General features: G+C 41.2%; 1 protein-coding gene across 4 annotated transcripts; it reads right to left on the reverse strand.

Moving 5' to 3' along the window:
* Positions 1–392: 392 nt before the first annotated feature.
* Positions 393–14,293, reverse strand: LOC102228831 (MHC class II regulatory factor RFX1-like). Of its 4 annotated transcripts, none has more exons than XM_023349389.1 (18): positions 14,145–14,293; positions 10,878–11,258; positions 9,964–10,073; positions 9,780–9,875; positions 9,187–9,284; positions 8,671–9,067; positions 7,825–8,000; positions 6,897–7,016; positions 6,678–6,811; positions 6,397–6,515; positions 5,963–6,069; positions 5,724–5,875; positions 5,315–5,412; positions 4,883–5,032; positions 3,927–4,135; positions 2,922–3,075; positions 2,640–2,685; positions 393–2,544 (listed from the first exon to the last, which is right to left on the reverse strand). In XM_023349389.1, exons 2-18 carry the CDS (start codon positions 11,236–11,238, stop codon positions 2,384–2,386), a joined length of 2,688 nt encoding a protein of 895 aa, XP_023205157.1. In that variant the 5' UTR covers positions 11,239–11,258; positions 14,145–14,293; the 3' UTR covers positions 393–2,383. The 4 variants fall into 4 exon arrangements, with proteins under 4 accessions (XP_023205157.1, XP_023205156.1, XP_023205155.1 ...); XM_023349388.1 differs by having other exon boundaries at positions 7,825–8,006; XM_023349387.1 differs by having other exon boundaries at positions 8,620–9,067.
* Positions 14,294–14,498: the final 205 nt, after the last annotated feature.

Here is a 14,498-nt window from a genome sequence, read left to right on the forward strand (position 1 = left end):
TAAGATGACTTGCCGGATGAAAAAACAGCTCACTAAGCAGTTTATAGGTTTCATTTTTTTTAAGCAATAAGAAAATGTCAAACATCTCTGTTTTTGCTTCACACAGGAAATATTTTTCTGTCCGTTTGTTGGGGAGGGGAGGTTGTGAAAAGCCCTGATAATGTTGCATAAATTTGCCAGAGTTCATGCTACAAGTGCCAACCAGTGTTCATTTTATGTAGACCATCTTAGGACTTACTATGTCTTTGGCAATGATCCTACAATATCTGCTTATCTGCTGGTTTCCCACCCACACCAAACATTTTCCCACAAAGATTAGAGATGCTGCCTCAGAGAGAAGTGACCTCAGCTGAACTTTGAGGAAAATAAATCTCCAGACAAAGAAGCTGGTGTAATTTTAAAAACTCCTTTAATTTATATCTTTAAAATTAAAAACATCTGATTTGCATTCTACCACCTCCAAAGGCACAGTCATACTTATAGCAGACCAAATTCATAAAACACTGCCACTGAACATCTTTTTTTTTTTTTGTCCTTCAGTTTGTTTTGTACATAAGAAACGACGCACTATAAAAATGACTAAACAGTTTTACTGGTTAAACCACTCTGAATGGTGTAGATCATAGAAAGACGGGAGTGACATGTACTCAGCTGTAGTAGACTCCACTTAACAAGCTAATGTGCTGGTTTGAAAGCTGTCAGTCTCATCGAACTGCAGCCTTTTAAAGACATAGCGTTGAAATATGCCGAAAAAACACACGAAATGTTTACACCAACCAATCTCGATGAACAGTGTTTAAGAATATGGAGGGTTGAAGCAAAACGAAGCCATTGGCAGGAGGGCTAAAATGCAGCGAGATGAGAAACGGTGATGGAGGGAAACAAAAAAAAAAAAAAAAGCTTTCAGATTTCTCACCTCCAACCAGATTCTCTGAACTGAGCAATCTGAAATATTTACATGTAATCTGACGCCTCCATCTCACCGCTAAAAGTACACAGAAGACTTCAAAGAAGAAAGTGAAAACAAAGGTTTGGATAGTTTTTTTTTGTTGTGTTTTTTTTAAAGACGATAGTCAACGTGTGCAAAGAGAGCCTGTCTGTGGTAAAGTCATCAGATATGATCAAGGGTTGATAACTCAACGTACAATCACAAATCAATAAAGCACACAAAAATAATGCTGCTTACAATGTGAGACAACACAGCACCACACACAGCACGAGAGGTTCACTTAGTGACAACAAAATCCCAAAAAGAGTGGATAAATATACAGCAGGTTATTTCACTGTTCTTACTCAGGCACAGTCCTCCAAAATCAAACAAACAAACAAACAAATAAAACAACAAGAAAGAGGGAAAAAAAGCCACAAAGAAAAACAGGTTTGGCACAAAAATGAGGGAGAAAAAAATGCAAACAAGGCAAGAAAACAACATCTCAAAGGAAATGAGGCCACAGAGGAACTTATTAGGCAGGATTAAAGCACTTTGAACATAAACGTCACGCATACAGTACATCTGCTGTGAAACCATAATATGAGTCCCTATAAAACTGCTTTTGTCTTTACAAGTGTGTAGCAGCTGCAGGAGGCACCCCCCCCAAAAAATAAAAAAAAACCACACAGTTATGTTTTGTTTTCTTTACAGGGCAATCAAGTCAACTCAAAGCTTCCCAAATGTGTAAGAAAATATCTACAGTAACACTTTCCATTACTCACAGTCAAACACAACCGTGGCAAAACATGTTCAGTCTGCTTTCAGAAACAACAGCTTAGTGGTGCCAACAGGAAACACAAGCACACTAAACAAAGCCGCCCCATATATATCACCCCTCCCCCTGCTGTTGTTTTTCTTTTTTTAATAGTTCTTACCTCGGTTTTGTATCATGTAGCGCTTCACAGATTAGTAACAACTAGACTTAGCGCCCGTGTTTGAACTCTGCTTGGCACCCTCCTCTACACACAGACATTGCAGCATTTCAAGATCGCCTACGTATGGCAGTGACGGTTTCAGGTCGGAGGGGAGCAGCAGGGGTGTTTTCAGCTAGGCAACAGGTTGTAATGGTTAAAATTAAACATGCCTGGTTTTTTTTTTTTTCCTTTACAGAATAATACAAATAAAAGTTCACCGCGTTTCTGTGTGCAGTAAGATTCTGGTTTCTAGAGCCACACATCCTATTGCAACATCAGAGACGGTGGTGTAACTCAACAGGTGGTTTTGCCATCCGGGCAGCAGCAGTAAAAGAGAGTTTGGATTGCATTGCACCCAATTAAAACAGTTTGCAGCGACAGTGTTCACACACATCGACAGGACCTATTTACAGCTATCAAACGTATAAATTAGTGTTATTTGTTTTGTACATCTGTGCGTGTGAAGGACAGGAGCTGGTTAGTTGTCAGCCGAGCCCGTGGTGAAGAGGACGCGCTGGTCCGTTCTGGCTAGCTTGGCTGGAGGCTCCAGAGACTCGTCTCCAAGCACCGCCGCATCAGCGGGGAGGGTCAGCTCCTGGCCCTCTTCCTCACTCTCATCATCTTCTTCCTCTTCCTCTTCTGTGGATGACAAATGTGAATGGGACACGGTTATCTTTGATGCTTGGGGAGATGGCTGTTGTTACTGGCAGTGATGAGGTAGATTCAGTGCAGACCTTTGTCAGGATCCAGCTGGTTCAGACCGCGACCTAAACTGGCAAACTGACAGCAGGACAGGAATGAGTCAAGGAAGAGTTTCTTGTATTAATTGTTATTGTGAAAGCGTGTGTCAAGGTTCCTATATGTTTTACAAAGTTCTCAGTCCCTTTCTAAGACGTATAGATGGATGAATGCTACTTTTAGACAATAGGAAAAGGAATAAACGTGAAAATGCAAACATCTTTCCCCACTCTGGATTTATCCAGGCTGCGTAGGAACCCCGGTGTGTGAGTTAGTACCTCTCCCATCACGGCGATGGGGGTTTCTCCCTTAGCCTGGGCCACTCTGTGCTCGATAAGGTAGTACATGTACTCGTCATATAGCAGGCGGATCAAGTGAAAGGAACCAAAACTGGCTGCACTTCGTAGGGTGAGGTCCCTGATCACCATGGAACTGGAGAGCAGGAATTGAAAAACAAAACCCAGTCACACAAAACAAATCTCGCTTCTGTGACCAAAAAAAAAGGATGCAGTGCATCCGTGTGCGTTAAACCGTGACAAACCTCTTTTCTAATTTCCTCATTTCAAATATCCTCAATTCCTCTTCTCAGTGTTACCCATCACATCTCAGTCCTCACCTCAAAGGTTGGAGGAAGGACAAAATGCAACAAATAATAAAGTAAGAGGAAGTGAGGTGGAAGCCATTTGTAACACTTTGACTTCCTTTATCCTAACTATTAGATTAAACCAAAAGTCAGCTTAAGTGTAAAATGATAATTGCCGGACGGACGATTAATGTCTTCTTAGAAAGATTTACTCAAAATGTAGTGTTTAATATAAAATACAATATAATGCCCCATTTAAATAGAACTGACATCAACAAGTTGACTTCAGAAATTCATCTACAGTATGCAACAAAATATTTTGTAAACATTGACTTCTGAACCACAAATAAGGGGAACAAGTCGAGAAGAGACTGATTTGAGGAAGCTCAAATTAGACAAATGTATGATCACATTATTTCACAGTAAATCTAGACTCACGCTGCTGAATCTGTTGCCAAAATAAGACTTTTTAGTGGCTGTAAATGACCTTGTTACACTGCTTTAGTGTAAAGAGGTCATTTCACTGGACTCTCCATTAGAGTCCAGCGAACAAGCTAACATATTTATTTAGTGGATGCAAAGCTAAGAGTGCTTTAATTCATTCTTGAAGCTTTCAGCTCAAACCTCAAATCACACATCTGTGAAGAACACAAGCCACCATGCAGCCTCTCTCTCCGTCGTCTTGTCTTTGCCATCATACCTGTAAAACGACCACTTGAGTAAGAAAAGCTTGGCAGCCTTTGGAAAGGCAGGGCTGTGCTGGTATGGCTTCAGGACCTGGGAGACCACACCATCAAGCCACACGGCCCACTGCTCCAAGGAGTTCTGCTGCTGCAGGGTCAGCTTGAAGTCCTGCTCCAGCCGCTGCACCACACGGTCTTCGCATCTGCACACCCATGAAGCTTGCTCCTACAAAGCAATACAGAGAAAAAAAAATGTACTTTAAAATTTTGTTTAAAAAAACTTTGCTTAGGTAGATGCTTTTGTCTTTGTCTGGGTTGTACTGCTACAACCTCAAAAAGAATGGTGATGAGACTGAAGTGGAGTTGTAATCAGGGCTGATGATTATTTACAAAGGAAATGGAGGCAAGAGGCAGTGTCTCATCTTCCTGTGTGAAGCACTTAATCGTTTCCTGACAGAGTAACCGTTCTAACACTGACACAGTTGAAAATCAGAACAGCAGCATTCATTTCTGGTATTATAATATATTAGCTTTCTACACTGTAGTGCTTTTATTTCAGAATGTTATGCCATTCATTTACTACAAGAACGATATTAGCTGTTTAGAACCTCCCAAAAGAACCTCACTTCGATAATTCTGAATTATTCCTTTTGCTAAGTGAGTGAAAGATGGGAGCAAGAGGCACAGGAAGCTTGCATTTAAACCTAAACTTTCAGTCATGCTATAAAATCAACCCCAGATCTAAGCTGACAACCTGCAGAACATTTCTGAGAAACAGAGAACAGAGAAGGGGCTTCCTGGCTTAGAAAGTGATCAAAACTGGCTGTGTGTCATGCCTCGCCAAAACCACAAGCTGCAGCAGAAATGACTGCTCTCTGCACAAAACTCAGATAAAGACCCAAGCCCTGATAGTGAAATTCAAGTGGTGTCACTGAGATCCTCTCAGGGCCCAAAACTCAGAGGCTAAACCAACCTGAACGTTCGCAAAGTCGACTCGGTTGAGATCGGAGAGCATCTGGTTGATCTGAGCTGTGTTCTGGAGGACAGCCCGGGCTGCCTGAGCAAGATGGTTCAGACTGGTGTAGCGGCGCAGCGTCTGGGCAAAAGCATTGGCTGATGTCACCTGAGGGCAAGGCAGGGTCAGAATAGATTGATCAGAAACAACTTCATCAAAACAATTAGTCCCGGTACATCATCTTTTTTGTGTATTTTCATACCAAACAAAGTAAAATCTTCCAATTAAATCATTTCAAAAGTTAAATCAGTCCTTTCTAATACTTTCCTGAAAATATACTGGTGTAGAAAATGCTTCAATTTAAAAAAAAAAAAATCTAAACAATGATCATCTAGGCATGAAAGTAGTTTGCTCTTTTGTGAAATGTGAGGCAGTATTGGAGAGTTGTACCTTGATGCGGACCATTTCCTCAGGGATGTTCATCATGGCGTTGGTCAGCCAGCTCTCAAGGCTCTTGGCAAAGTTACGAATGGCTTGTGTTAAGGCACCTGCAGGCAACAAACATAGTTGAAATGATGTAAATACTTTGCAATGAAACCAGGATTGGTGAAGAGAAAATATCACAAAGAGGAATAGTAAAACAAGACAAAGTAAGATCAGCTCAAATAAACTGGAAACAGAAAGAAAGCAGTGCAAAACAAAGCAGATGAATAGTGCAGGACTGTTTGAAGGCAGGCTTAATCTTTGCAGAATGACTTTGCTTAACTTGGCTGTGTTGTAACTGAAGTTTGTGACATGCTTTAAAAGTAGCTGTTTAACCACACATGACAATGCTTTGTCATGCACTGCAGAGCCTTACTGGGGATGGGTCTGAGGACGTCGGGGATGAGGATCTCCACCAGGCTCTGGTACAGGCTGTTGTCACAGTCGCGGCTCCAGCGCAGCACCGGCTCGTACTTGCACAGCAACACCAGGCAGGATTTTGGGAGGCGCTTCTCTGACTCATCGTGCCTGTGAAAATAGAACGTTTGCATGGAAAAAGTCGGACTCCTATAGCAGAAATCGTTATTCCCTGCCAAAAGGAATGGAAACACTTACACAGCCATTGGAGTATCTCCAGCTTGGCTTTGGCTGAACCTCCAGAAGGTTTTCCATAGAGTCTCTACCAGTGTAAACTGCAGATTGACCATAACGTCCAGTATGGCCTGAAAAAAATTAAATCTATATCAGACACATGCACAACTGATAATGAATCACCATTTGTTTTTTCTTTAAGCTGAAAGTGATCATATTTAGAAAAACAACCATTCTGGCTCCATCTTTGAGAAATGAATTCTAATAAATGCATTTCAAGTCAATACTGTTAAAAAAACATTTCCTTCTAGAAAAGACCTATTCCACCTTTAAGTTGCTTCTGCATCACTCTCCCCTTAACAAAGAAGGACTTCATCTATTTTTACACAACGTAAGGATTCAAAAACAACATGGAAAAGCCATTCTCATAAATATTTGGTGTAGAAGCTTTCTGGTACCTCACAGTGTTCTCTGTAAAGCAGCTGAAAGCTCTTTATGTGGTCGAGTTCAATTCCCTCTGGGAAAGACTTCCCGTGGAGGTCGATGTCTGGAAACTCTGGGAGAGATCGAGAAGCATCTGGAGACAGGATCCACGCACAGATTACCCAGAGATAATTAACATTATATGCATTATAAATAACTTTAATGTAGGTATAACGGATCTATAATAGATCTGTTTATTCAAGTTTATCAGGTGAAACTGTCCGATCAATGTAGCATAAACTATCTCTAAACTCACCCAGGAACTGCTGGTACTGCTGAACCTGGGTACTGATGTCCACATGTCCTGCTCCCTGTTGCTGCTGTTGCTGCTGGCCTGCTCCTGCTGCGGTCCCATTGGTCATACCTTCAACTTTATGCACGGGCTTCAACCTGCAAGGAACAAGGGTACCGGCTGAATTAAAACAACATTACAGCAGCATAATGATAAACGGGATGTGAATAGCTGTGCTCAAACCTTTGTTTCTGAGAGAACGGCTGTTGCCTCATGGCCAAATGTTGTTGGTCTTCCATCAGTCGGAGAAGAGATGAGCCGGCCTTGATTCTCAGTCCGTAATAGTGGTATTTAGAATTGCCCCTAAAAGGAGAGAAAAACAATCAAGGCTCTCCTTTCTTTTATGAAATTTACACACCTACACCTTTTCTGAGTTCATCTTTACAGAGAGTAGACTACAGCTGAAAGGTGAAGGAAATGATGCATATATGTTTTGTAAAAACAAATAGTTAAAATGTGAGTTAGGCATTTGATTTCAGCCAACTTGAGTCAATAGTTCTAAAACCAACATCTAGAAACTGATATTTGTTTATATTTTGCACAATCAGAAGGGACGGAAGGAATCTGTAAACATAATTTTTTATGCCTTGGATTCAGGTGTGAATTTTGACTAGGCTAGACATGAACATGCTTTGATCAGAGCTTTTTCTTGTATGTTTCGGGTCATTGTCAGGCAGGAAGGTGAATCAGGGTGTTCACCTTCCTCTAACGCTGTCAGAAGAAAACCTTTCCTTCAGGATAATCATGTATTGCGCTACCAATTATCTGCGTATCAGCTCTGATCATCTTCCTTGCCCCTACTGAAGAAAAACACTCCCTTTGCATAAAGCTGCCACCAACATGTTTCACTGTGAGGACGATGTGTTCAGGATGACGTGCAGTGTTAGTTTCAGGGCATACATAGCGTTTTGTACGTAGGCCACAACATTCAACTTTGGTCTCGTCCAACCACAGCCTATGGTTTGTGGCAAACTTCTAATAGATTTTTTTTCCCCAACAAACACTTTGTTGTTGCCACTCTTAAATAAAGGGCCGTTTTGAGGAGTGCCCGACTAAAAGTAGTTTTGTCTGGGGCTGAATATAGAAGCTGAACACTTTTTCAGACACCTACCGAGTGCCCAGGCGTCGCGTGCGTAGCCCCATGAACACGGATCGGATGAGTTTCCCAAAGGAAGCAGCATTGACTGGTTCAAGCTTCTGTTCCTGGCAGTGCAGCAGGTAGTGGCAGTACAGCGTGGAACGTGGCAGACTTACTCCTTCAGCCGTCTCATAGTTGTCCAGCAACCACTGTACCTGACACACATGCAACGAAAGAGAAAAGCGAGAAGGAAAACGGCTGGTGCGATTAGAAACACCAGTAAATGCCAACACATTTGCCAACACATTTGAAAATTAATAGAAATAGTCCATGCAGTAAAAGTTTTATAACTAAATCCTACAAACACAGATCCATTCGCATTCACAGCTCGGTCATCCATTCAGGAATGAAAACAAAAACGTCTGTTTGCGTGCCGTGGCATACAACTTTGGTATGCAATGAATCAATGACCTGGAATACTGATGGGATGTCTGCCAAACATGTTTTTAGTAAATATTATCATCACATGGGAATCAATATGATGAATTTAAGATGAACTGTATTGTGTTGGGGCATTTCAAGCAAATTATAAATGCCCCTCATCGCATGCACTGCAATGACATGAGAATGATGAGGTCATGGTTTAGTTATTCCTTAAAGGAGGAACGTTTTGCAAGTTTTAGTGTTGATCCGAGTCCTCAGATTGTTCTCATGCGTTCTGATTGACAAAACTCCACTATGACATCATCATCGGTGTGCGCCATCGGAGGGTTGTGTGGATGGGAACGGAACGAGAAGAAAACTCCTGCGCTTGGCGCCTCTGCATACCTTCTTGTCTGCCGACGGCACGCTACTCTCCTCGCCCTCTGTAATACTCACAGTGGCTGGGGAGGCGCGGGCGCTGTGTGAGTAGTTCTGACTGTTCCCGGCGGCCCCTCCGTTGCTGCTGCTGCTGCTGCTGTTGCTGCCACTGCCCAGCATGTAACCACCCTGGATCACGTAACTGCCTGCTGCGCTACCATTGGTGCCCGCCCCTTCCTCTGACCCGTTGGCAGTGCCCCCGGCGGTCACTACAGTGGCGCCGGCCCCTGCTGCACTAGTGGGCTGGGCCACAAACATGGACACGCCCCCCGTGGCGCCAGCAGTCACGGCGACTGTCAAACTCGTGCCGGGGGAGGAGGCCTGTGCGCCTGAAGTTGGCTGACCTTCGTAATACTGGGCAGCTGTGCTCTGGGTGTACAGCGGCGTTTCAGTGTAAGGGAAGTTGCTGGAGCGGCTAGATGAGAGAAAAATAAAGATTTCTTTAAAAACGTTTAAAAAGCACAGCGTGTAAGGTAGAAAATTAATTCTGTTTTGACATTTTAAGATGATTATCGGTCACAAGTGGATTCTGACATGGTGCTGGTGGTGTAGTTGGTGTCTCCTCCTTCCACATACTGCACTTGGTTGGCGTACACATGCTGCACCGGCACTGAAGCAAGCTGCTGCTGGACCTAAAGAGTCAGCACATGCAAAATCCAATAAATCCTTGTTAGTAACTCTTTCAACATCAGGAAACTAAATTCATTTTGCATACTTTCCATTCGTAATTAAAACTGCACACATTACTCAGCTGCAATTACAATCCTTGTTCCTTCAGCTTTAAAGCAGCACTTTCCCTTGTGTCTCCCTAACCTACTTGGTAAAAAACAGTCCAGAGCCCACTGTTGTCATTGTGGACTTTTGGCACCCAGGCCAAAGATTCAGGATCTGCTGTCAGATGATGAAGCGGCAACTCGTCTACTGTCCTATCTCTGCCTAACTCGACGGCCTCCATTGAAACGGGAAGCTAAAAGGTCCACAGAGACAATAAGCTGACAAATACTGAGCCAGAATGAGAGGAAGTTAAACATCGATCAGCACTCTCATATATTTTAAGAACTGAAGCTATGAAGACCAGTTTGTTCGTATTTAGCCTCGTGTACCTTTTGTGTGTATTTTCGACTTACTTCCTGTGTGATATGAACAGGCTGTAGATTGGTGACACTGAGTTGTGTGCCTGGCTCAGTTTTGGCTATCTGAGAAGTGGCCTGCACCACCGACCTCTGTTGAGACAAAAATCCTTTTAGAACAAAAAAATATCTAAACAAACAGAAGTTAACAAGTGTATTTGTAAGTATGAATATATCTTACCTGCTGGGCTGCCTGTACCTGCTGAACAACCTGTGTGGGAACTCCTGTCTGCACAACAGCTGGAGGAGGGCTAGAATCTGACACACTGTCACTTGAGTGAAGAGAACCCTCTGAAAGTAAAAAAGCCAGAACACCCAAATTTCTGATTTTTCTGGTTTAAATACAGAATTTATTTCTTAAGATTGTACCAATAACTCTAATGACAAACATTACCTTTTAAATTCAGTGTGGCAAACAATATATAGTCTTAATAAGAATGAACTTGTCATGTTGGACCAGATGCTATTAAACAAAACATACACATTTATTCACATACTACACTTTTTCCTTCCACTCAACTTCCCTAACACTTATGGCATACTCTTCGTATGAATGACAGTAATCTTCGAAAGCAACTGTATACATATTAGTAAGAAATAAACTATATTTGTAGTATCAGCCACAACTATCACATAAAAAAAATATTTTAAATGTACAAATAAAGATTCTGTGACTTTGTATGGTGTTTCCTTATTTAACAGGCCGTCAACATTCAACAGCCAAGAAAGTCGGAACAGCTTCCAGAACAAATGAATAAATTCTCCTTGTATTTTAACAATAACAATAACAACCTGATAGGTGACTCTGAATCAGCACCAATAGAGACAGACTAGAGTGGAAAAGCGTCAATAATTTTACATGTAGACAACTTATAACAGGAAAACAGATGCATTCAGATTTGAATGGTCAAGGTTGTACATAATAAAGAAAAACAAAAAAATTGCAAGTTTTTTTTTTTTTTTCTTTCACAGACACCACTAAAGCTCAACAACTAAACTACAGCATCCCTTGAGTACAGATGCGCAGCTGCATAAACAATGATTCCATGGTGTTGAGGATGTTTTAGCAAATGATGTGCTAAATTCAGACGTTACCTGTGACTGTGACAACAATGTACTGAGGAGTGCTTTGAGCATTGCCAGACTGCGTGGGGGAACCCTGGATCTCTGCTGTCACGTACTGCGTTTGAGCCGGCTGCACCTGTGATGCGGTCTGGGTTTGACTCCCGGCTGCAGGCTTCTGAGAGGCAACCACGGAAACCTGCTCAGTGGGAGAAGTTTGGCCTGTAGGTGTGACAACAGTGGGGGTAGCCACAGCAGTTTGAATCTCTGCCAGAAACTGAGGTGTAGTTGCAGGGGTGGAGGCAGTGTCAGGCTGACCCGGTGTGACGGTCACAGCAGCCCCCTGAGGCTGGGCTGCTGGTTGCATCTCCCCTACATAGGCTGAGGTGGCCATTACAAGAGCTGGCAATCACCCTAAAACAAAAAATGAAAGAGAAAAAATAGGATTTTAATACAAAAAAATCCCGATACGGTTATTACACAAAGAAGATTACCTATTCAGCAGCGCAAAACATAGAGTATTACCTGAAAATATGCACCTAATACTTGTAAATAACGTTTATACTTCAAGGAAGGACAATTAGAAGTTACAATTGGTCTAAAAGTGTAAGATGGTGAGCAAACATAAAAATAATTTGTGGACAAGTTTGCATACTGGGGATATCAGGGTTAGATCTACATTCTCATTTGTCTGGAAAATGCAAATGAATGAATGAGGCCTGTTCAAAAGTGCCGCAGTGATGGACCTGTCGGAGGAGCAGGTACTGAAGAGATGTGGGGGTGGAACAATGATGGGAATAAGCAGTTTGGTGTCTCATTACGTGTAACAGGATCTCCCTACATAAAACCTTTCATTTAGTTTTGCCTGTTATGTGAGCTGAGATAATACCTCAACACAATGTCTTATTGTTGCAAATCATCCTGTTTTATGCCACCATAATGCAGCAAGTGTAACTAAGTCAATTACTTTTACTTAAGTATTGTCATATAATGTTGGTGTCTCAACATTAAGAATATTTTAGAGAAAATGACAATGACTTACAAAGGAATTTGTTTTCTACAAAACTCCAAACAAAATAACATGGCAATCCATTAAACTTATTTAGATTTTTACAGCTGCTTGCAACCATTTTATAGATTTACCTAGACATTAAAAAGACATCTGCTCTCTATTCTCCATTTTTTTTCTGCTTATTATTAAAGGATTTTTAGGTTTGTCATTTCTTCATTTGGATAGCAGTTGTAACTAAATCCGAAGTTTACACAAACTCTTCATGAGCATGAATTTTATATCAATGTTTACCTTTAAAATGTTTGTTTTAATGGTTCTTTGGAGAGTTAACCAAAAATAGACAGAAAACCTCATTTAACTTTGATCCCATAATAAATACATAGAATGCCACTATTTTTGGAATACGTTTACATTAACAAGTTGCATAGTAAAATAGTTGCAATGCTTTTTGCAACCATATACAAACTTCCTTCATGACATTTTACTGGATATTTGACAAGTTGATTTTTCGATGGTTGATTTCCTGACACAAATTTGTCCTTTAAGCATTGTCCATAAATTTTCCGTATAGCTTTCTTTGCTTGTTCTAAAACAAAGAACAAAGTTTGTTCTTTGTTTGTAGTTTGGGTGTGTGCTTGGAGAACCCAGATGTGGCAAAATTTCAAGGTGTTGACTTCAGTTAAAAGAATTTAGGGTTACTGTGTAACTCAAATGTTAATGGAAGGACTGTATAATTTTCAGCCTATGTTTCGAATGTTGACCCAGTTCTGAATGAGAGAATCAACAATAAATCCAATCTAGGAAGAGAATTTCTGTTGTATGTCATGAATTTCTTCCACACAGGAAAAAAGCATGACCTACATAAATCACTAAGAGTCCCAAATTAAAAAGACATTAGGGTCTTGGTGAATGTAAGTAAATTTATAACTGGAGCTATTTGTCTGTAAAAAAGAGACTTAAAAACTAATAAATCATTCATGAGTACATACTATAAGTGTGGATTGATGAGAACAAAACATAAAATATGTGAACAAAACATCAAATATTAAAAACCCATCAGAAATAAGAAGATATTTTACCAAACTGCTATGTAATGATTGACTATTTTTAAATGCTTGATACAGTTAGTCGTGCTGTACTCTAAGTGAGCTTAAAAGTCCTTTGATGAAGACAGCACACAGAAAAACCAGTACCAAAAGTCCACATGTTGCACAGACATTAAAGTCGTTGCTTTTATTGTTAGAGGAAAAAGAATCCCACATGCTGTAGAATATAAATTATGCACAAGAGCAGACATTGTTAGTGGAATGTAATATGACAAACTAATAAATGATTACAATGTTACATCGTATTTATAGGTAAGGGCCTATTTATGTCTATAGCTGGGGGCGGGGTGGGGGGCGTGTCAATATTACCAGTGATAGTTTTTAGGACTAGTGCATATGTGTATATAATTTTAAACTATACAGTTCCCATTTAATGAATGCTGGGAGAGAGTGAGGGCTTTATTCCACCATAATAAACATATGTTGACTGTTTACATTCGACACACTACCTTGTTCGACTTTTGCACGGTCATTAACTGTTAAAATAGATGCACTGTTCTCTCAGACCAGCCAAACACCTGCATAACGCCCTCCTTCGCCACGCCCCTCGCACGTTAAATGTCTGCCACCTGCCACAGCTGTCTCAAATTTCACACATATTTCATACCTACTTCTTCCAAGCCCAGATACCATAACCCGTATTCGGTCATTAGACTTATATATACGAGTCTCATTTTATCTCTCCACTGGATAGTACACGTTATCAAACCTGTGTGGTGAGTGAGTTGATTAGAGCAACATGACGTTTTAATACAGGACCTCATACGCACTATGTGCCGAAATAAACACGGGCAGCGTTCATTTCTAACGATATGATACGAAAGCTTCACGCAGTAACGAGCACAAGCTTGTCGTGACAGCTTTCTAGCAAGGTAACTCGATAAGCAAGCTAACTGGTCTCTACAACAACCGCCATTTTGTACCTTTTGCATTTGACATCGCCATAACAACGGCCTGCTTGACTATGCATCTGTGGCTGCGCCGTCATGGCAGGCAAGACTCTGTGTCATTAGAAGGAGATGCATGCACTAACCGTCGTGCTTAACTTGTTAACGGACCAACGGCTAGCTTTAGGCTAACCTCACTGAAAGGCTGACTCCCGTTATGGCTACTGTAACAACAAGGAAAAAGCAAAAGCACAATTCAGTGTGAACCACCAAGAGGAAAAATGTTTCGATTTACCTATAACTTGACCTCCACGCGCGCTTGTCCCAAAATAAAATATCTTCTTATATTTTTATAGTGGATTCAGTTGTTGTTGATTCTCGTTGCTGGGTTCTTGTCGCCAGGGCTACCGTGGCTATGGCGCTTCGTCCTCACCAGGGCAACTGTTGCTACCCACCCGCTGCCTTCCCTCCCCCTTCGTCGCTCTGATTGGCTGACGCAAACCAAATTTAGTTAAAGTCATAGTAGCAGTGGAAAAAAAATACTACAAAGCACCCCACGCCCATAATCACTTTTAATAACATTTTTAACTGAGCAATAACATAATATGCATGTTTCAAATAGAATGGTGAAGTTAATTTACACAAGTAT

This window comes from Xiphophorus maculatus, chromosome 16 (assembly GCF_002775205.1).
Source record: "Xiphophorus maculatus strain JP 163 A chromosome 16, X_maculatus-5.0-male, whole genome shotgun sequence".
Classification (NCBI taxonomy): domain Eukaryota; kingdom Metazoa; phylum Chordata; class Actinopteri; order Cyprinodontiformes; family Poeciliidae; genus Xiphophorus; species Xiphophorus maculatus.

Excerpts from the sequence above, each read along its gene's own strand:
- LOC102228831 (XM_023349386.1), bottom strand. The coding sequence starts at position 11,238 with ATGGCCACCTCAGCCTATGTAGGGGAGATGCAACCAGCAGCCCAGCCT. Across the intron at positions 9,068-9,186 it reads AACTACACCACCAGCACCAT|CCGCTCCAGCAACTTCCCTT; the intron begins GTCAGAATCCAC and ends TCTCTCATCTAG. Across the intron at positions 5,413-5,723 it reads CGTCCTCAGACCCATCCCCA|GTGCCTTAACACAAGCCATT; the intron begins GTAAGGCTCTGC and ends TGTTGCCTGCAG.